The sequence below is a fragment of the Ascaphus truei genome, chromosome 4, assembly GCF_040206685.1.
Source record: "Ascaphus truei isolate aAscTru1 chromosome 4, aAscTru1.hap1, whole genome shotgun sequence".
Classification (NCBI taxonomy): domain Eukaryota; kingdom Metazoa; phylum Chordata; class Amphibia; order Anura; family Ascaphidae; genus Ascaphus; species Ascaphus truei.
This window is the reverse complement of record NC_134486.1, coordinates 296788681-296812393: the sequence shown is the minus strand read 5'-3', so window position 1 is coordinate 296812393 and position 23713 is coordinate 296788681. Positions and strand designations below refer to the sequence as shown.

At 44.4% G+C, this 23713-nt stretch overlaps 1 protein-coding gene across 7 annotated transcripts in view; it reads right to left on the bottom strand.

Annotated features, from left to right (window-relative positions):
• The window catches only part of LOC142493542 (amine sulfotransferase-like), an 87577-nt gene that overhangs the window by 51809 nt on the left and 12055 nt on the right, over positions 1-23713 (bottom strand). For 2 of the 7 annotated variants that reach the window (XM_075597718.1, XM_075597719.1), the window contains exons 1-2: positions 908-984; positions 198-338 (exon numbers count right to left, since the gene is read on the bottom strand). The exons of 2 other annotated variants lie outside the window; for them this stretch is intronic. In XM_075597718.1, the coding sequence (XP_075453833.1) occupies positions 198-338; positions 908-969 (203 nt within the window). In that variant the 5' untranslated portion in view covers positions 970-984. Of the gene's footprint in view, positions 1-197; positions 866-907; positions 1029-23713 lie in introns of those variants that run through there. 3 more of the 7 variants (XM_075597725.1, XM_075597720.1, XM_075597721.1) reach the window with 3 other exon arrangements.

Genomic DNA, 23713 nt, shown 5'->3' with positions numbered 1-23713 from the left:
GTGTGTGTGTGTGTGTGTGTGTGTGTGTGTGTGTGTGTGTGTGTGTGTGTGTGTGTGTGTGTGTATAACTGAAGATAAAAAAATATATATTTATTAAAGTTTTTTTTATTTACAAAAATCTTATCTTGGACTTACTTTCACTCACACAACCCATGCACACACATATACTCACACATACATACACACATATATCTTACCTGCAGCTCCCGGCACTATATACACGAAAAGCATGCGGCACGTGCACGCGAGTTCGCATAGGAACACGCGGCCGCACGTTGTATATTACAGCCCTTACACTGCAGTAAGCTGGACTGTGGGTCCTTCCTTTCTGTATCACCCTGCAGTAGGAGTGTGAGGGACTGTGTGCATTTCTACTCATATTCACGCTTCACTGGGAGGTAGATTTGAGGCAGTGGGAGGGACGATGTCCTCTCTGTCTGTGTCACCCTGATATGTGAGGGACAGGTGTACAGATGTAAGTTGCTATTGGTCCTCTCTCTCAGTCACCCTGTAGTGGGAGGTACAGATGTGAGGGACCGTGGGTCCATTCTCTGTGTCCCCTGGCAGTAGGAGGGGCTATGTGTCCTTTCTGTGTGTATAACCCTGCAGTAGGAAGGACAGGTGTGAGTGATAATATCCTTTCTGTCTGTGTCACCCTGATGTGTGAGGGACAGATATAAGCTGCTGTGGGTCCATTCTCTCTGTCACCTTGCAGTGAGGTGGACAGATGTGAGTGACTATGGGTCCTTTCTGTCTGTGTCCCCCTGCAGTGGGAGTAACAGATGTGAGGGGCTGTGTGTCCTGTCTGTGTATCCATGCAGTGGGAGGGACAGATGTGAGGGGCTGTGTGTCTTGTCTGTGTTTGCATTTAACCCACACGTCTATCTGTGATGTCTCTCCCACTTACTCCGGCTCTGTCTCTTTCTCTCCCTGCAACTGCACTGATTGAGATTGGCCGTCTCTTGTCATGTGTTCTCTCTTGTCTGCAGGGTCTTCTGGGAGTTGTAGTCCTGCTTCTCTTCCTTTACAATTTTATTTACAGACATGTGAACTACAAGTCACAGAATCCTGTGTAAAACTGACATCATAATGATTCAACCAATCAACGCAGAGCTGTGGTAACCACAACCCTCCCCCTCCCACACAAAGGCTGCAGCAAGTTATTCTGATTTCTGAAATGCTTAAAGCACTCACATTCACGTGAGCACGTCACTGCCGTCCAGACCACACGCCCACCCACAGATTTCTGGGACAAACCCGTAGCCCGGAGAAGGGGATGCCAAACCCGAAGTCTCCGGGTGAAACCCGGAGAGGTGGCAACCCGCATGTTACCCCTGAAGAAGGTCTGATTAAACCCATGGGGACTGAAGTGCCGGGCATATGTGTGCATTTTGGACCCAATAAACTACTTTTTGTGATTATCGCTTGTGCTGTGCCGGTATATTGGATCTCTAGGGACCCTTACAGACTGTAACTATGTACCCTTTACCGTGCACCATCTGACTCTGTTGAGGCCTTTTTATCAGTTTGTCTCCTCCTCCCCTTCCTACTCAGGAAGCGTGTTCACAGAGCTCCCAAACATTTGGTTTGAAATTGGTTTTATTGTTTTCTAAGTTTATTTCCCTTGCTATATTTTGGTGTGGGAACTGTAGGGGAATACACTGTGTGTTTTGTAAGGAGTTTGGTGTTTATTTTGGTGTTTAAAAAACGTTTCTTGTTTTCATCCAGAGGCTGCAGTGATTCAGCCCAGCAAAGCTGTACTTTGGCTGGGCTGGTATCTGTAGTTTCAACCCCTATCCCCTCCCTCACCACTGGTTGGTTGTTTTTTCTTATTCACTTTTTAAGTTGATTTGTTTTTCATTTGGATTTGTGAGCTCTGTGTTTTAAAAAAAAAAGTACAGCTCAACCCCCTTATAACGCTCTGCCTGGGGTCCAAAAAATCCTATCGCGTTATAAGCGGATCGCACTATAAATAATGTACAATTGTATGCATTGTACAATAAAGTATTTAAGATACCAATAATCGTGTTGTAAAGTATACATAAATACGAAAATTGGGAGCCACGCTTGCATCGCATTGTCAGCGGATTCGCGTTGTAACGGATTGCGTTATAACGGGGTTGAGTTGTAATATTGAGGTGCAGCTCCTTGCTAGGGAGAGAGGAATTAATAAGGGAGGAAATAAGCAAACTGCAGTGATTTTAAAAGCTGAATTTTTTTTCCTTTCTTAGCATTGAGGTAGTTAATTAATTCTTAAAGGGACAGCTACTCTCTGCGCCTCTCTCCCTAAGCACTACCTCCTCCCCTGACATACAGTACAGATACAGCGGCCGTTATTGAAACAAATCACGCGGTGTATACCTCAGAATACCCATGTCATGGTGCGGGATTTCTTCCAACCGTACCGCCTTAAGACATGTGTGCATAAAATGGCATTTTAGTGTTCTGGCTTTTAAACACCTGAAATTGACACAGTAGCACAGTACTGTACACATTACAATTCATTCATTTCATTGCATTTAATTGCGCACAATCCATGAAATTCAAACAAAGCAACCGCGATAAACACATGTGCCTGGGGTGATTGGCCGTGTTAATGCCACGTGGTATACAGCAGAGCACACAAAAAAGGATTTGGGATTTGTTAAAATAATGGCTGCTGCCTCTGAGGCTTTTTAATATCATAAAACATACTGGACACCTAACAAGCTCCTATTGAACCCCCAAAATAACCACAACATATATATAAGCATATGAGTGTCACAGAGGAGTGCTACTGAGCATGGCAATATATATTTAAAATCAGAGACAGAACATAAAACACAGACAGAGCTCAGTTTTTAGCACATCCAGTGAAACTCATACACGATACAGTGCCTAAATATATATGTATAAATATCAAGTAAAATGGTCTTTTAGTTTAACATTTTTGGCCAAAATTGTTGTAAGCCCCTGAGCCAACTGCACCGCAGACCACAATTCAGGGGTCCCTAACGCTAATATAAATTCTTAATAACCTGTGTACAGTAGTAACAGGAAGAATGATTTATAGTAAATCTGTCAATATTAGTTGCAAAGTTCTAAGTTTGATTGAAGCTTTTAATAACCTGTATATTACCAGGAAAAGCACTCTGTATTAGAGTTGTCACAACATACTGCAAGCCAGCAAGTTCCCCTGAGTGGAAGATGCTATGGAGTGAGCCCTTAACCATTTAAATGTGGGAGGGGGTGAGCTACAATTAGGTAAGAGGTTGCCACCCTCCAATCAGCCAAGACTAGCTGAACAACAATTGTAAAACAAACTGGACACCTAACAAGCTCCTATTGAACCCCCAAAATAACCACAACATATATATAAGCATATGAGTGTCACAGAGGAGTGCTACTGAGCATGGCAATATATATTTAAAATCAGAGACAGAACATAAAACACAGACAGAGCTCAGTTTTACTTGATATTTATACATATATATTTAGGCACTGTACCGTGTATGAGTTTCACTGGATGTGCTAAAAACTGAGCTCTGTCTGTGTTTTATGTTCTGTCTCTGATTTGAATTTTTTAATATCATACCTAAGGCGAGGAGGGATAGTAGGGCAACGGGGGCTGCACCCAAGCACCGGACCCCAAAACCTACGATCCCTAGGAGCACTAACCATGGCCACAGCCCTCAGCCTAGCACATCCAGTTCCCTGGCTGCAGCTCCCCCTGCTCCTGCGGGTAGCTTAACCCCTGCAGCCCCAGCTACATCATGGGCGCAGGTGCCGACATTAACGCCAGCAACAACAACACTGGAGTCACACCATGTCTAAGCAGGAAGCATGCGGTGAGGTGCCCAATATCACCTAGCCAGGGCTGATGTAGTGAGTCCCTCTGCAGTAGTGGCAGCCAGCAAGATGTACGGGAAGGATGTATTCTTCCTCCGTATGCTGACTGCCACCCACACCCTGGTGCAGAGGGGCATTGCAGTAGGGGGGACCTCCATCCTCATTGAACCCCTGGAAGGGTTGGGCACTAGAACCATACTTTCTAATGTGCCCCCCTTCCTCCCAGACTGCCTCATGCGCCCCCCCCCTGCAAGTCCTGGGAGACATTAAGTCTCCCATAACGAAAATACCATTGGGCTGCAGGGATAGGGTGCTGAGGCACGTGCTCTCCTTCAGGCGGCGCCGCGTTGAATACAGCAGAGCACACGACAACAGCTCCGTGATTTATTCAAATAATGGACGCTGTAGCTGTACAACTGCTGCTGCCAGAGAGCACAGTCTGCAGAGGGATTCTTGGGGGTGCCCTACGAGGGCATAATGTACACGGTGTTCTATGGCACCGATGGGGATAATAAAATCAATTTATTATGCCAAAATTAGGAGAGAGTTACATTGACATGTGTCGCCCAAACAGGCTTTATCAAAGGGCATAAAATCTTACCTCCAACCTGGGTTTTTTGTATGTTTGCCAAACCCGGAAGTAAGTTAAGATTCGTGCCAAACACACATCAACATGCTAAGGGGGCGGCCCCAGTCACTTCTACAGCGCACGCCTCAGCGTGCGCTGTGCAATTAAGCCCGCCCCCCCAGTCAGGCCGGTCCCAGTCCCTACCTTGTCGCGCACCTTTCCCCAGCGTGACAGGTTTTCAGGCAGGCAAGGGAATTTGAAATTAGCATTTGCGACGGAGGCGTGGCCACGCTACGCCGGCGGTTCAGCCAATAAGGGCGAACCAGCCGCAACGTCATGGCCACGCACCCGCAAACCCACAGCCACGCCCCCTCCCGTCGCAAACCTTCCCTCTCCCCTCAGAATGCCTATCGCAATGTAGCACTGGGCAAGCGCCGCCCCCCCCCGCTGGGCGCGCGTGCCACAGTGAAGACTGGGGACTCACCCTAACCCATGTTGTTAAAAAAACAACAATAACTTTATTATACCTGACAAAATGCAAACAAATAAAATATAAACACAAACATTTTACATGATCAATGTGGAACAAAAAATGTATAAAAATAGGAATAAAATGTTATCCACAAAAGAGAATATTAAAATTAGAAACCCATTATGATTACAAGACATATCATTGGGGGTATGATTTTCTCTAGTAACATGATTGAACCATATGAGGTGACACTCTAAAGATTGTCATATAATTATATATTTAAATTGCTTAAATGAGTATGACATGATATTTGTTCTTAAAGATGGTATGTAAATAAAGTGTGCATATATTAAATAACAAATAGAAAACAATCCATAACTAAATAAATTATGAATAAATTTTATATATAGATATAAATTCATTAGATTAAAACTATATACCCATTAATCAATAACCCTGCATTATCTCATCTGCCCAGGTGGCAGTGGAAGAAGCGGTGAAGGCACTGTGTGCCTCTGTGGCCCCCAAGGTCACTCAGGGGGCTACTGCCTCCACCCAACCACCAGCAGCTGCCCCTGAACTTTCTACCCCAGAGTCAAATGTAGAGGGAACAATGGACCCCCCTGTGAAAGCCCCAAAGGGGGGGCCCATTCTAAGGCTGAGGAAATTAACTCCCGCAGGGAAGGTCAGGGTTTTTTATATCATCAGCCAAGAGGAGTCCGGGAGTTTGGGCTCAGTGATAAGGAGTCCTCTGACACTGCAGAGTCAGTGGACTCCTTGACCCCTGTTATCCCTGCCCACGAACTAGCTGAGTTCCTGGAAAGTACCTTCTATGGGCAGAGAAGCATGAAGGTGCAGTTGGCCCCCAAGAGGTGGAAGGATGCCTCACCACATGGCTACTCAGGATTCAGCACCCTGAGCGCCTGTAGAAAGCACAAGATAAACTCCTGACTACAAATGGCTTTGAGCATCGGTACACTTAATGTAAATGGCTGTAGGGACGGGTTTCACAGTTTCCAGGTACTCTCCTTTTTACAGAAGGGAGGGTATTCTGTGAGCTTCCTGCAAGAAACCCATACCACTCCAGAGGCCGAAGTCAGCTGGTATCTGAAGTGGCGAGGCAGGGTCTTTTTCAGCCACCACACGTCATCATCTAGTGGGGTGATGACCCTGTTCTCAGAGTCCTTTCAGCCAGAGCTACTGCTTGCCAAAGTTGTTTTTCCAGGCCGTCTGTTGCATCTCAGGGTCCGGCACGAAGACTGCATGTTCAATTTCTTGAACGTGTATGCTCCTGCCACCGTGTTACGCCGGTGCTGCCCGCAGACCAGACCCGTCCCTTATACTGAGGTGGGGACGTATAGGAACACACACCCGCAGCAGAAGGAGCGTTTCCGGAGTGTGGTGAATTAGGCGTTGCCAGGCCAGGTGGTGTTTGCTAGCAATACTTGACGGTACCGGTTAAAGAAGTTCCGTAGTCATAGTCCAAGCCGGGTTCGAGGGGTATCAGAGTGAGCGTTGTCCAAGGAGTGCCGAGATCGAGAGCCAGAGGGGGTAGTCGTACAAGCCGTGTCAGAACCTGTGAAAACACTAAGAGAATCCTGAAGTACTTCCATGCAGAGACTATGTCGAGCAAAGACTGAGAGCAGAGAGGAGCTACATAAAGCAGGAAGGTCCAATTAGGAACGGGGGCGGGACAGGAAGAGCTACAGGGAGACACTGCAGATTGGTGCAGGCATAACAGGCCAGGTGAGACTTGTTGGTAACCTGAGTATGCCCGTGCGGCTTGCGGGGGCAGAGCCTGAGGTCCGGGGGATGGGAAAAAGAGTGTGCAGACTGAGCGTGCTCCGTAAGTCGTGTACGCGTGAGGACCGAGCCAGTGGATGGTGCAGGTGTGCGTGCGGGAGGGCGTGGGCGCGCCCGGCGCTGAGCAGAGGAATCGCCGAGGGAAGTGAGTGCTCTGTGTGGGGAGCGTGGAGAACGCCGATTCCTTACAGTACCACCCTCTTCAGGAACGGCCTCAGGACGGTCCATGAACGGTTTCTCTGGAAACTTTTTCCTGAAGGACTTAAGAAGGGCCGGGGCATGAATGTCCTTTAAAGGTACCCAGGATCTCTCTTCAGGGCCAAAGCCCTTCCACTGCACCAAGAACTGGAGCTGGCCCCTGGATAGGCGAGAATCCAAAAGAGAGTGAACTTCGTATTCCTCGTTATTTAGGACAGTAATGGGGTCCGGTTTACGAGTCTGATCCGGAAAGAAGTGACTGGTGATGAATGGTTTTAAGAGGGACATATGAAAGACATTAGGAATCTTCATACTGTGTGGTAGTTGGAGCCGGAATGCCACAGGATTGATTTGTTCACTAATAGGGAAGGGACCCAGAAATCCCCTGGCTTGTAACTGGGTGCCGAACGACGATGACGATCGGCCTGTAGTTTCGATCTGCGGGAGGAGTCGAGAAGGGTAGACTGAATCCTAGACCATGCGGTTTGGAGGGCAGTAATGCATTCATCTACGGCTGGAACTCCAGAAGGGATGTTGGAGATGGGTAGGCAGGGGGGGTGGAACCCATAATTTATAAAGAAGGGCGACACCCGGGTGGCTTCATTTTTAGCAGAATTGACAGCGTACTCTGCCCAAGGAAGGAGTTGAGCCCAATCATCCTGGGAATCGGATATGAAACATCTCAGGTATTTCTCCAGGGTTTGATTGATTCTCTCTGTTTGTCCATTGGACTGTGGATGATAGGCGGAAGCGAAAGAAGAAGAGATGCCCAATCTCTTAGTGAAAGTTCTCCAAAATTTTGATACAAATTGAGAACCTCTGTCAGAAACAATGGACGAAGGAATCCCATGAATCCGGAAAATCTGCTCTGTAATGATATCAGCAAGGGCGGGGGATGAGGGTAATTCCTTAAGTGGAATAAAATGGGACATCTTTGAGAACCTGTCCACGACCACCAAGATAGTGTTCATTCCTCTGGACCTGGGCAACTCCACAATGAAGTCCATCGAAATGTGGGACCATGGGAGGTCGTGAACTGGAAGAAGTAACAGAAAACCCTGAGGCTTTTGACAGAGAGTCTTGATTTGGCGCACATGCGACAGGCGCGGGTAAACTCCAGAATATCTTGAGACATCCTTGGCCACCAGAAATTCCGACGAATGAGATCAGTAGTCTTCTTAAAACCTGGATGACCTTCAGATTTAGAGGAGTGACCCCAAGACAGGACCTCTGGAACAAATTTGGAAGGTACGAAGAGTTTGTCGGGAACGACCAAGTCCTTGGGAATGCGTCTCTGGGAGTGCAAAATCTTGTCAAGAGTCTTGAAAGTAGACGTGGCGAGAATCTTCTCTTGTGGAAGGATGGTCTCCAAAGGTTCCTCTGGTCTCTCTTCAGAAGAATGTATTCGGGAGAGTGCGTCTGCCTTTTCGTTCTTGGTCCCGGGGATATAGGAAAGGTGAAAATCGAATCGAGAAAAAAAAAAGAGCCCAACGAGCCTGTCGTGGACCAAGGCGTCAAGCATTTTCTATGTAAAGAAGGTTCTTGTGGTCCGTGAGAATAGTAAACGGCTCTTTCGACCCCTCCAGCAGGTGTCTCCACTCTTGAAGAGCCATCTTCACGGCCTGAAGTTCCCTGTTACCCACGTCATAGTTCCTCTCGGCAGATGAGAATTTCTTGGAAAAATATGCACAGGGATGTAACTTATCTTGAGGCGTGGGTCTCTGAGAAAGAATGGCTCCAGCGCCGCAATCAGAAGCGTCGACCTCCAGGACGAAGGGAAGTTCAATGTTGGGATAACGGAGAATAGGTGCGGATATAAAAGCTTCCTTGAGTGTCTCCAAGGCGGAGATGGCCTGATATGACCAAGCAGAAGGATCAGCTCCTTTTTTGGTGAGCGCAGTGAGAGGTGCCACAATGGTAGGAAAACTCCGTATAAACTTACGATAGTAATTAGCGAACCCTAAAAAACGTTGTATGGCTTTGAGAGAATTGTGTCTTAGCCATTCGGTGACTGCTTGAAGTTTACCGGCATCCATCATAAAACCTTCATCGGAAATGATGTACCCCAGGAACGGAGTAGATGTCTGATGGAAGTTGCACTTCTCCAGTTTGGCGTACAAATGGTGTTCACGCAGACGGGAAAGGACGTAGGAGGTATGGCGTATATGGTCCTGGAGATCTTTGGAAAAAATCAGGATATCATCCAAGTATACTATAACAAAAGTATTGAGTACCTTACGAAAGACGTTGTTTATGAAATCCTGGAAGACAGCGGGAGCATTACATAAGCCGAAGGGCATTACAAGATACTCGTAGTGTCCGCTACGCGTGTTGAAGGCTGTCTTCCATTCATCACCCTTTCTGATGCGCACCAGGTTATAGGCACCACGTAGATCCAACTTGGAAAAAATCTTGGCCCCCTGTAATTTATCGAACAGTTCGGTAATAAGGGGGAGGGGGTAACGATTTTTAACAGTTATGCGGTTCAAACCCCTGTAATCGATGCAAGGCCTCAAGGACCCGTCCTTTTTCTTGACGAAGAAAAACCCAGCCCCTGCTGGAGAATTGGAGTGATTAATAAAGCCTTTCTTGAGATTCTCCTGGATATATTCATCCATAGCATGAGATTCCGGTAACAACAAGGGGTAGGTCTTGGACTTGGGTAGGGAGTAACCTGGAACTAGATCGATCGGACAATCGTAAGTCCTGTGTGGCGGCAGAAGGTCTGACTGTACCTTATTGAAAATGTCCCGGAATTGGTGGTAAACAGAAGGTAGAATAACCTCAGGAACAGAGGTATTGGCCAGGAGTCGAGGCGGAAGTATGGCTGGTGGAGATGGATCCTCTGACCTTGACCTCCAAGTAATAGGGTCTCGGGATGTCCAGTTGATGAGAGGATTGTGCTTCTGCAACCAAGGTAAGCCGAGAGTGACTGGAGTTCCGGGAGCATGGATTACATCAAAGGCCAAGGTCTCCTCATGGGAGTGAGAGGAAAGGGTGATGGGGCAAGTCTCCAAGGCAATGTATGCTGGGGTGAGCGGACGGTTGTCGATCCCAACCAAGGCAATGGGAGACTTCTTCCTAACGAGTGGAATCTGGTTCTGTTTAGAGAAGGTTTGGTCCATGAAATTTCCTCCCGTGCCGGAGTAGATAAATGCCGCAGTGGAGGTGCGGAAGGTAGGACCAGAGAGAGAATGGGAATGGTCAAATTTTTTGGAAGTTCCTTCCTGGAAAGGGGACAAGGAGATTTATCACCCAGGGAGTGCCCCTTCGTACTCACTGGGTTCGGTCATTTCCCGGGCGTAGTGGACATTCACGGACCAGATGCTCGGAGGATCCGCAGTAATAACATAATCCACCGGCTTGGCGAGCTTGATGCATCGGTGTCCGGGAATGCTGGACTCCAAGTTGCATCAGCTCAGGAGCCTCCAGAGTGGGTAGCGGGGAGACGGCAGGTCCTGGGGTTGGAGAGATTCTGGGAGAAGGAGCACGGAAGGGCATAAATCGGGGAAGCTGGCGCTGGAGGTGGCGTACCTGAAGGCGCTGATCCACTCGATTGGCTTGGGAGATGAGTTCCTCCAGTAGCCCTGGCCTGGGTTGTGAGGCGAGCTCGTCCTTCACGGAATCCGTTAAGCCTCGCCAGAAGACTGAGACCAAAGCCTCCTGGCCCCATCATGTCTCAGCTGCTATGGTCATGAACTCCAAGGCGTACTGGGCCACTGAACGACGTCCCTGGGAAAGCTCAAGAAAAGAGTCAGAGGCAGTTTCTTGGCGTGCGGGGGTATCAAAGACCTGTCGAAAGTCTCGTCTAAAGGCTGCGTAGTCGCGGGTGATATCGGGATGTAGTTCCCAAATTGGGGAGGCCCATGCCAGCGCTTTCCCTGTAAGCAGGCTGTAAACATACGCCACTTTCTTGCGACCAGTGTAATACTGCTGCGGCGCCATCTCAAACTGGATATCGCATTGATTGAGGAAACCGCGGCAGGCATGCGGATCCCCCGCATACGGTTTAGGTGCCGGGATCTCCGGGCCCGAGGTCGCGTCGGATACTGGTTCTGGCGACAGTGGCGGTGCGGCAACAGGTGGTGCCTGAAATGAAATGTCCTGTACCTGTTGAGTTAGAAGAGCCATTTGGTCCGTTAGGGCCTGAACTTGTTGATACATGGCCGTCATCATGGAGGCCATGTCAGTCTGGTCTGCGTCTTGTGGGCTCGACATAATGTTACGCCGGTGCTGCCCGCAGACCAGACCCGTCCCTTATACTGAGGTGGGGACATATAGGAACACACACCCGCAGCAGAAGGAGCGTGTCCGTAGTGTTGTGAATTAGGCGTTGCCAGGCCAGGTGGTGTTTGCTAGCGGTACCGGTTAAAGAAGTTCCGTAGTCGTAGTCCAAGCCGGGTTCGAGGGGTATCAGAGTGAGCGTTGTCCAAGGAGTGCCGAGATCGAGAGCCAGAGGGGGTAGTCGTACAAGCCGTGTCAGAACCTGTGAAAACACTAAGAGAATCCTGAAGTACTTCCATGCAGAGACTATGTCGAGCAAAGACTGAGAGCAGAGAGGAGGTACATAAAGCAGGAAGGTCCAATTAGGAACGGGGGTGGGACAGGAAGAGCTACAGGGAGACACTGCAGATTGGTGCAGGCATAACAGGCCAGGTGAGACTTGTTGGTAACCTGAGTATGCCCGTGCGGCTTGCGGGGGCGGAGCCTGAGGCCCGGGGGATGGGAAGAAGAGTGTGAAGACTGAGCGCGCTCCGTAAGTCGTGTACGCGTGTGGACTGAGCCAGTGGATGGTGCAGGTGTGCGCGCGGGAGGGCGTGGGCGCGCCCGGCGCTGAGCAGAGGAATCGCCGAGGGAAGTGAGTGCTCTGTGTGGGGAGCGCGGAGAACGCCGATTCCTGATACACCGGAACCTTGAGAATGCAGTTCTGTGTCAGACTGTTTAATACCTGGAGACAGTTGACACAGAAGAGTAAGTGGTGCTCGGGGGTGATTTCAACTGCACCCTCGAGGCTCTGGACTGGAATGGTACCTGCGGGAGATCATTGCCTGCAACTCCTTGGTAGACATCTGTCGAGAACAACATCCAGGGGCATCCACTGAGTTCACCCATGTTGGGGTATATATAGGTGAACGGATATCCTGGTCCCGGATGGACAGGCTGTATATATCCAACCACAGCCTGTCGCGAGGTTCTACGTAAACCTTTTCTCCTCTGAGAGAGGGTGGACAGGGAGTGGTGTGTGTCCGCTCCCAGAAACACTTTCCGCTTCCAATACCTGCAGATATACCCATTCGCAGATCCGTCTCCGCAGTGGTGCCAGCTAGTGACCAGTTTTTTCACCAGCTGCGCAATATGGGGTATGACCGGCAACTGTTTATCATCATCTGGCACGATACAGTGTGTTTCAAAAGTATGTGACATCACTTTAAAGGATGATATCACATCCTTTTTTAACTAATGTAACCTACTACATGGTACAGCAACCAATGGGATTGTCTTCAATCCCATTAGCTGTAATACCATGTGATATAGCCATGTGGTTTTAAGGATGTGACATACCTCCCTTTGAGATGATGTCACATCTTTCATAAAACAAAAAAAAATAGGCATCACAGGCCCTTTATAATGCCTGGACGCCTCATTTAACAGGAAGAAGATGACGAGAACATACTGTTCTGGATTTACCATTGGGTTTTGGATTGACAGATGAAGATAGAAAATTAAAGAAAATAAAGAAATAATGACAGATGAAGAAAGAAGACGGTGATAGAAGATAAAAGAAAGAAGAATTTTGTTACCTGTTCCAGATCTTCAAGGTGGATGGCGTTGGATTGACTTTGATGACATAGCGGTACGAGAGTGTCATGAGAGAGAGGATTTGGCCCGGGATTAAAGGGGTTACCCCTCATTTGGCCCCCTCTACCCTCACCTGGGAAGCAAGGGATTAAATGGACTCAGGTCCAGTAATGTGTTTTTTTGCCTTGCTTCAGTATCCAAATGTTTATTCCCCTGTCCAACTGTATTGTGTTATCCTGGTGTTTGCACTCACACATACCCTAGGGTTGATGCGGGAGGGAAGGGGTTAAGGTTAATTTAGTGATTAGTAATTAGTAATGGCAGAAGTAGCGATTTTGGACCTGTTTTCCAGCGACGACCAGCAGGTGGCGTCCGAGAGGAGGAGCGGCGGTTTCCCATTGTAAGTCAATGGGCTCATTGACTTCAATGGAGATTCCTCAACGCTGGCCTCGAGGAACAGGTTGGCAGCCATCCAAACCGCAGACCGCAAAAGCGGATACAATGTCTTTGAAAAGAGTTTAATCACTTCGGTCAAGTTCAAAGACAATTGGCGTGGGAATCTTAAGTTCTAGGGCCCCTGGTAATAATGTTCTTTTTGTCCCTAGCTCCTAGGAACCCCCACACACGATCCACACCGGGTCCAGGAATGAGAGACCCCCGTAAGGGGTCGAGCGGAGAAGGAGGGTCGCGCCATTGACTTCAATGGCGGAGTGGAGGTCCCATTGAATCTAATGGCGGCGTGCGCCATGCATTGTCTATGGCGGCGCCGGCCATTGATTCCAATGGGGAAAAGCCGTGTGGCATAAAAACGACTAAGTGTAAAATGATGAAAAATGTAAGTCCATATCTCCGGTTCTGGAATGACCAGGGGGATGGGATTTGGGTGGCATGTAGCCCAGGTTCCAGCTTTAATGCATGACCCTTCCCAGCCCCCTCCGACCAACCAGACGGAGTGTGGACGAATGTAAAGATTTGTGTTTTTTCCATAGGCTCCAATGGCGGCGTTTCCCCATTGAAAGCCTATGGCGGGAAATCCCATTGACGGCAACGGCCGAGCCCGCCATTCAACGCTATGGCGGCGGACCCTGTTGATTTCAATGGGGATTTAGTAATAAACTGAGATTTCTTTTTAATGGAGATTTTTATAATAAAATATGAAACGGTTTATATAGTATTTGTATATCTCCGGTTCTGAAGGTCGCAGCGGGCTGAAACTTGGACCCTATAGTGTACCACTTCCGGCATTAAGGTCTGGAAAGTTTGAACCCGCTGGACCTACCAGAACCGGGCATTTTAATATGTGTAAATATTAAAGTGTATATGGGATTTTGGATCTCCTCTGAAAATGCAGACCCCATCTGCTATGCTAATAGGGCAGGAAGAGCATCCTGAAAGAATTAGCATAGCCCTGTGACCCAGAGTGATCAAAAATTAACTGCCCTGATTGTTTATACTAGGGCCGGGAACAAAAGGAGCTGAGTGTTTTTAAGTGTGGTACTTCACACTTACAGGGGAAGCCAAAATCTACTTCAAATAGATTTTTCTAGCCAACTAGGCACCTAGGGTTAAGAGTAAAGGGTTGAAATGGTATATAAGTCAGAGTAATACCTTACTCAATTGTCTTCATGCAAGGTTTTCATGATCTTCATGTATTGTCGTGATGTCTACATCTGAACCTGAATTATGGAAGAAATGGCCCATCCTGTATCCTGATGGCGTTCTTGTCCAAACCTTCAGTAAGTGTCTATATTTTGTCATTTGTATAATCTGTTGTGTTCACCTTTTTCAAGGAATAAATTATATTTTATCATATCTAAGCCTCGTTCAGTTCAACCCAGTTATATTTTTGGTGTATTATTATAACCTGTTACAAAGTTACCATCACAGAGAGCTTGCAGAAATGCCGGGATTCGGAGGTTCAACATTTCAAAAGTTAAGAAAAAAAATTAATGTGTGTAATTTTATTTTTATGTTTTTTATTGCCCATTGACTGATAATGTATTAATCTGTTGCGATTTAGGATACAGATCAATACAGTGACAGACAATTATTTTTTTGGCAAATGCTTTTTTTTCTATTGGTTGTTGTTTTTTCGTTTTCTGTTTATTGGCTTAAATTGTTTGTAATTTGGATGGCTTGTTTTTATTTCATTTTCTTATTGTTTAGCGTTTTTAATTAATGATTTATTTTGTTGGCTACTGGTTTTAATTGACATGTTGGCTAGTGGTTTTATTAATTAATTGATTTGTTGGCTGGTGGTTAAAATGTATTAATTCTTTTGGCTAATGTTTAAAAGTAATCAATTGTTTTGTTGGTTAGTGCTTTTGTTTATTAAATTGATTGGTTGGTTAGTTCTTTTATTTATTAAATTGATTGGTTAGCTAGTGCATTTATTTATTTATTGAATTGGTTGGCTAGTGCTTTTATTTATTCAATTTGTTGGCTAGTTCTTTTATTTATTTATTTATTTAATTGGTTGGCTAGTGCTTTTATTTAATTGGGGTGTTTAGGTGCTTGTGTATATTCTTTTATCATTGTGTATTTTTGGCCTTCGTGCTTTTTTATTAGGGTGACCATTGACTGCTAGTACCAATATCAATTGGAACTGCAATTGGCATTAGACAGTGAGGCATTTAAAGTGAGTTTTTTAAGTGATAAATACAGTTAGACTACAGTTAATATATAATACCCATCAAGGTTGAAACAGCTGTCTGTGGGTGGTTTTCTGGGTATGCACCTTAACCCTGGCTGTGCTCAAAGCTGTGACCATGCAGCAAGCTTAAGCCTATAGGGAACCATGTTAAAAATGGTTATTGAGGCAAAAAGTGACACTGTGTGCTCATTTGCATGTCATTTCCCAGAATCCCTTGCTGCAGTGGAAGTGCTGTATGCTGGGTGATAATGAGGAAAGGCGGGGTTGCAGACCTGCCTAAGACATGCAGATGAGCATACAGCTATATTTGCATATATATATATATATATATATATATATATATATATATATATATATATATATATATATATATATATATATATATAGCTGTGACCATGCAGCAAGCTTAAGCCTCTAGGGAACCATGTTAAAAATGGTTATTGAGGCAAAAAGTGACACTGTGTGCTCATTTGCATGTCATTTCCCAGAATCCCTTGCTGCAGTGGAAGTGCTGTATGCTGGGTGATAATGGGGAAAGGTGGGGTTGCAGACCTGCCTAAGACATGCAGATGAGCATACAGTTATATTTGCATATTTGCTTTCCTGTGGAGGGTTTTTGTCACTTTTTTTACTCACCATAACTTAACTCAGTATTATGGTTTAGCCTATCCCATAGCCTCTCTTGCATTCCCAGTAAAATCAACCCCACACTGATGAGACCCATCAAGGTCGAAACAGCTGTCTGTGGGTGGTTTTCTGGGTATGCACCTTAACCCTGGCTGTGCTTAAAGCTGTGACCATGCAGCAAGCTTAAGCCTATAGGGAACCATGTTAAAAATGGTTATTGAGGCAAAAAGTGACACTGTGTGCTCATTTGCATGTCATTTCCCAGAATCCCTTGCTGCAGTGGAAGTGCTGTATGCTGGGTGATAATGGGGAAAGGCGGGGTTGCAGACCTGCCTAAGACATGCAGATGAGCATACAGTTATATTTGCATATTTGCTTTCCTGTGCAGGGTTTTTGTCACTTTTTTTACTCACCATAACTTAACTCAGTATTATGGTTTAGCCTATCCCATAGCCTCTCTTGCATTCCCAGTAAAATCAACCCCACACTGATGAGACCCATCAAGGTCGAAACAGCTGTCTGTGGGTGGTTTTCTGGGTATGCACCTTAACCCTGGCTGTGCTCAAAGCTGTGACCATGCAGCAAGCTTAAGCCTATAGGGAACCGTGTTAAAAATGGTTATTGAGGCAAAAAATGACACTGTGTGCTCATTTGCATGTCATTTCCCAGAATCCCTTGCTGCAGTTGAAGTGCTGTATGATGGGTGATAATGGGGAAAGGCGGGGTTGCAGACCTGCCTAAGACATGCAGATGAGCATACAGTTATATTTGCATATATATATATATATTGTTAAAATACTCACTTTCTTCATGCAAGACCAATAGCCAATAACCTCAGCTGATATGACATGGATCTAATGGCATTCTCTTCACAGGTATGTTCCTGATGTTGAAACCCTGTGAAAAAGACTGAATCTGGCCTTGTAGAATTGATATAAGTATGTTCCTGATGTTGAAACCCTGTGTAAAAAAATTAATCTGGCCTTGTAGAATTGATATAAGTATGTTCCTGATGTTGAAACCCTGTGTAAAAGACTGAATCTGGCCTTGTAGAATTGATATAAGTATGTTCCTGATGTTGAAACCCTGTGTAAAAGACTGAATCTGGCCTTGTAGAATTGATATAAGTATGTTCCTGATGTTGAAACCCTGTGTAAAAGACTGAATCTGGCCTTGTAGAATTGATATAAGTATGTTCCTGATGTTGAAACCCTGTGTAAAAGACTGAATCTGGCCTTGTAGAATTGATATAAGTATGTTCCTGATGTTGAAACCCTGTGTAAAAGACTGAATCTGGCCTTGTAGAATTGATATAAGTATGTTCCTGATGTTGAAACCCTGTGTAAAAGACTGAATCTGGCCTTGTAGAATTGATATAAGTATGTTCCTGATGTTGAAACCCAGTGTAAAAGACTGAATCTGGCCTTGTAGAATTGATATAAGTATGTTCCTGAAGTTGAAACCCTGTGTAAAAAACTGAATCTGGCCTTGTAGAATTGATATAAGTATGTTCCTGATGTTGAAACCCTGTGTAAAAGACTGAATCTGGCCTTGTAGAATTGATATAAGTGTGTTCCTGATGTTGAAACCCTGTGTAAAAAAATGAATCTGGCCTTGTAGAATTGATATAAGTATGTTCCTGATGTTGAAACCCTGTGTAAAAGACTGAATCTGGCCTTGTAGAATTGATATAAGTATGTTCCTGATGTTGAAACCCTGTGTAAAAGACTGAATCTGGCCTTGTAGAATTGATATAAGTATGTTCCTGATGTTGAAACCCTGTGTAAAAGACTGAATCTGGCCTTGTAGAATTGATATAAGTATGTTCCTGATGTTGAAACCCTGTGTAAAAGACTGAATCTGGCCTTGTAGAATTGATATAAGTATGTTCCTGATGTTGAAACCCTGTGTAAAAGACTGAATCTGGCCTTGTAGAATTGATATAAGTATGTTCCTGATGTTGAAACCCTGTGTAAAAGACTGAATCTGGCCTTGTAGAATTGATATAAGTATGTTCCTGATGTTGAAACCCAGTGTAAAAGACTGAATCTGGCCTTGTAGAATTGATATAAGTACAGCAGCGGCAGCTCTTATTCGAGCAAATGCCGCTGGCTGAATGAGGCTGGGAAGCGGGTAGCCGCGGCGCGTGGCGGCGCACTGTGACGTCACGGTCACAAGCGCGCCCGGCTTCCCCGTCTTCCCCGGCTTCCCCAGGCTTCCCCGACACCCCTGGAGTTCAAATCTAGGTAAGCGGGGGTGCGGGGAAGCAGAGGGGCAGAGTAGAAGCCGGGTTCGGGGTGTCTTTGGGGGGGTAATTGCGCGCGATGTGGAGGGGGGGTGCGTGGGGGAAACGCGGCGGCGCGCGTTTCTGACTGGCGGCAGCTGGGGTAGATCCCGGCATGCCGCCGGCATTTACTCGAATAAAAGATGTCGCTACTGTATGTTCCTGAAGTTGAAACCCTGTGTAAAAAACTGAATCTGGCCTTGTAGAATTGATATAAGTATGTTCCTGATGTTGAAACCCTGTGTAAAAGACTGAATCTGGCCTTGTAGAATTGATATAAGTGTGTTACTGATGTTGAAACCCTGTGTAAAAGACTGAATCTGGCCTTGTAGAATTGATATAAGTGTGTTACTGATGTTGAAACCCTGTGTAAAAGACTGAATCTGGCCTTGTAGAATTAATATAAGTATGTTCCTGATGTTGAAAACCTGTGTAAAAGACTGAATCTGGCTTTGTAGAATTGATATAAGTATGTTCCTGATGTTGAAACCCTGTGTAAAAGACTGAATCTGGCTTTGTAGAATTGATATAAGTGTGTTCCTGATGTTGAAACCCTGTGTAAAAGACTGAATCTGGCCTTGTAGAATTGATATAAGTATGTTCCTGATGTTGAAACCCTGTGTAAAAGACTGAATCTGGCCTTGTAGAATTGATATAAATATGTTCCTGATGTTGAAACCCTGTGTAAAAGACTGAACCTGGCCTTGTAGAATTGATATAAGTATGTTCCTGATGTTGAAACCCTGTGTAAAAGACTGAACCTGGCCTTGTAGAATTGATATAAGTATGTTCCTGATGTTGAAACCCTGTGTAAAAGACTGAATCTGGCCTTGTAGAATTGATATAAGTATGTTCCTGATGTTGAAACCCTGTGTAAAAGACTGAATCTGGCCTTGTAGAATTGATATAAGTATGTTCCTGATGTTGAAACCCTGTGTAAAAGACTGAATCTGGCCTTGTAGAATTGATATAAGTATGTTCCTGATGTTGAAACCCTGTGTAAAAGACTGAATCTGGCCTTGTAGAATTGATATAAGTATGTTCCTGATGTTGAAACCCTGTGTAAAAGACTGAATCTGGCCTTGTAGAATTGATATAAATATGTTCCTGATGTTGAAACCCTGTGTAAAAGACTGAATCTGGCCTTGTAGAATTGATATAAGTATGTTCCTGATGTTGAAACCCTGTGTAAAAGACTGAATCTGGCCTTGTAGAATTGATATAAGTGTGTTCCTGATGTTGAAACCCTGTGTAAAAGACTGAATCTGGCCTTGTAGAATTGATATAAGTATGTTCCTGATGTTGAAACCCTGTGTAAAAGACTGAATCTGGCCTTGTAGAATTGATATAAGTGTGTTCCTGATGTTGAAACCCTGTGTAAAAGACTGAATCTGGCCTTGTAGAATTGATATAAGTGTGTTACTGATGTTGAAACCCTGTGTAAAAGACTGCATCTGGCCTTGTAGAATTGATATAAGTATGTTCCTGATGTTGAAACCCTGTGTAAAAGACTGAATCTGGCCTTGTAGAATTGATATAAGTATGTTCCTGATGTTGAAACCCTGTGTAAAAGACTGAATCTGGCCTTGTAGAATTGATATAAGTATGTTCCTGATGTTGAAACCCAGTGTAAAAGACTGAATCTGGCCTTGTAGAATTGATATAAGTATGTTCCTGAAGTTGAAACCCTGTGTAAAAAACTGAATCTGGCCTTGTAGAATTGATATAAGTATGTTCCTGATGTTGAAACCCTGTGTAAAAGACTGAATCTGGCCTTGTAGAATTAATATAAGTATGTTCCTGATGTTGAAACCCTGTGTAAAAGACTGAATCTGGCTTTGTAGAATTGATATAAGTATGTTCCTGATGTTGAAACCCTGTGTAAAAGACTGAATCTGGCTTTGTAGAATTGATATAAGTGTGTTCCTGATGTTGAAACCCTGTGTAAAAGACTGAATCTGGCCTTGTAGAATTGATATAAGTATGTTCCTGATGTTGAAACCCTGTGTAAAAGACTGAATCTGGCCTTGTAGAATTGATATAAGTATGTTCCTGATGTTGAAACCCTGTGTAAAAGACTGAACCTGGCCTTGTAGAATTGATATAAGTATGTTCCTGATGTTGAAACCCTGTGTAAAAGACTGAACCTGGCCTTGTAGAATTGATATAAGTATGTTCCTGATGTTGAAACCCTGTGTAAAAGACTGAATCTGGCCTTGTAGAATTGATATAAGTATGTTCCTGATGTTGAAACCCTGTGTAAAAGACTGAATCTGGCCTTGTAGAATTGATATAAGTATGTTCCTGATGTTGAAACCCTGTGTAAAAGACTGAATCTGGCCTTGTAGAATTGATATAAGTATGTTCCTGATGTTGAAACCCTGTGTAAAAGACTGAATCTGGCCTTGTAGAATTGATATAAGTATGTCCCTGATGTTGAAACTCTGTGTAAAAGACTGAATCTGGCCTTGTAGAATTGATATAAATATGTTCCTGATGTTGAAACCCTGTGTATAAGACTGAATCTGGCCTTGTAGAATTGATATAAGTATGTTCCTGATGTTGAAACCCTGTGTAAAAGACTGAATCTGGCCTTGTAGAATTGATATAAGTGTGTTCCTGATGTTGAAACCCTGTGTAAAAGACTGAATCTGGCCTTGTAGAATTGATATAAGTATGTTCCTGATGTTGAAACCCTGTGTAAAAGACTGAATCTGGCCTTGTAGAATTGATATAAGTATGTTCCTGATGTTGAAACCCTGTGTAAAAGACTGAATCTGGCCTTGTAGAATTGATATAAGTATGTTCCTGATGTTGAAACCCTGTGTAAAAGACTGAATCTGGCCTTGTAGAATTGATATAAGTATGTTCCTGATGTTGAAACCCTGTGTAAAAGACTGAATCTGGCCTTGTAGAATTGATATAAATATGTTCCTGATGTTGAAACCCTGTGTAAAAGACTGAATCTGGCCTTGTAGAATTGATATAAGTATGTTCCTGATGTTGAAACCCTGTGTAAAAGACTGAATCTGGCCTTGTAGAATTGATATAAGTGTGTTCCTGATGTTGAAACCCTGTGTAAAAGACTGAATCTGGCCTTGTAGAATTGATATAAGTGTGTTCCTGATGTTGAAACCCTGTGTAAAAGACTGAATCTGGCCTTGTAGAATTGATATAAGTGTGTTCCTGATGTTGAAACCCTGTGTAAAAGACTGAATCTGGCCTTGTAGAATTGATATAAGTGTGTTACTGATGTTGAAACCCTGTGTAAAAGACTGCATCTGGCCTTGTAGAATTGATATAAGTATGTTCCTGATGTTGAAACCCTGTGTAAAAGACTGAATCTGGCCTTGTAGAATTGATATAAGTATGTTCCTGATGTTGAAACCCTGTGTAAAAGACTGAATCTGGCCTTGTAGAATTGATATAAGTATGTTCCTGAAGTTGAAACCCTGTGTAAAAAACTGAATCTGGCCTTGTAGAATTGATATAAGTATGTTCCTGATGTTGAAACCCTGTGTAAAAGACTGAATCTGGCCTTGTAGAATTAATATAAGTATGTTCCTGATGTTGAAACCCTGTGTAAAAGACTGAATCTGGCTTTGTAGAATTGATATAAGTATGTTCCTGATGTTGAAACCCTGTGTAAAAGACTGAATCTGGCCTTGTAGAATTGATATAAGTATGTTCCTGATGTTGAAACCCTGTGTAAAAGACTGAATCTGGCCTTGTAGAATTGATATAAGTATGTTCCTGATGTTGAAACCCTGTGTAAAAGACTGAATCTGGCCTTGTAGAATTGATATAAGTATGTTCCTGATGTTGAAACCCTGTGTAAAAGACTGAATCTGGCCTTGTAGAATTGATATAAGTATGTTCCTGATGTTGAAACCCAGTGTAAAAGACTGAATCTGGCCTTGTAGAATTGATATAAGTATGTTCCTGAAGTTGAAACCCTGTGTAAAAAACTGAATCTGGCCTTGTAGAATTGATATAAGTATGTTCCTGATGTTGAAACCCTGTGTAAAAGACTGAATCTGGCCTTGTAGAATTGATATAAGTGTGTTCCTGATGTTGAAACCCTGTGTAAAAAAATGAATCTGGCCTTGTAGAATTGATATAAGTATGTTCCTGATGTTGAAACCCTGTGTAAAAGACTGAATCTGGCCTTGTAGAATTGATATAAGTATGTTCCTGATGTTGAAACCCTGTGTAAAAGACTGAATCTGGCCTTGTAGAATTGATATAAGTATGTTCCTGATGTTGAAACCCTGTGTAAAAGACTGAATCTGGCCTTGTAGAATTGATATAAGTATGTTCCTGATGTTGAAACCCTGTGTAAAAGACTGAATCTGGCCTTGTAGAATTGATATAAGTATGTTCCTGATGTTGAAACCCTGTGTAAAAGACTGAATCTGGCCTTGTAGAATTGATATAAGTATGTTCCTGATGTTGAAACCCTGTGTAAAAGACTGAATCTGGCCTTGTAGAATTGATATAAGTATGTTCCTGATGTTGAAACCCAGTGTAAAAGACTGAATCTGGCCTTGTAGAATTGATATAAGTACAGCAGCGGCAGCTCTTATTCGAGCAAATGCCGCTGGCTGAATGAGGCTGGGAAGCGGGTAGCCGCGGCGCGTGGCGGCGCACTGTGACGTCACGGTCACAAGCGCGCCCGGCTTCCCCGTCTTCCCCGGCTTCCCCAGGCTTCCCCGACACCCCTGGAGTTCAAATCTAGGTAAGCGGGGGTGCGGGGAAGCAGAGGGGCAGAGTAGAAGCCGGGTTCGGGGTGTCTTTGGGGGGGTAATTGCGCGCGATGTGGAGGGGGGGTGCGTGGGGGAAACGCGGCGGCGCGCGTTTCTGACTGGCGGCAGCTGGGGTAGATCCCGGCATGCCGCCGGCATTTACTCGAATAAAAGATGTCGCTACTGTATGTTCCTGAAGTTGAAACCCTGTGTAAAAAACTGAATCTGGCCTTGTAGAATTGATATAAGTATGTTCCTGATGTTGAAACCCTGTGTAAAAGACTGAATCTGGCCTTGTAGAATTGATATAAGTGTGTTACTGATGTTGAAACCCTGTGTAAAAGACTGAATCTGGCCTTGTAGAATTGATATAAGTGTGTTACTGATGTTGAAACCCTGTGTAAAAGACTGAATCTGGCCTTGTAGAATTAATATAAGTATGTTCCTGATGTTGAAAACCTGTGTAAAAGACTGAATCTGGCTTTGTAGAATTGATATAAGTATGTTCCTGATGTTGAAACCCTGTGTAAAAGACTGAATCTGGCTTTGTAGAATTGATATAAGTGTGTTCCTGATGTTGAAACCCTGTGTAAAAGACTGAATCTGGCCTTGTAGAATTGATATAAGTATGTTCCTGATGTTGAAACCCTGTGTAAAAGACTGAATCTGGCCTTGTAGAATTGATATAAATATGTTCCTGATGTTGAAACCCTGTGTAAAAGACTGAACCTGGCCT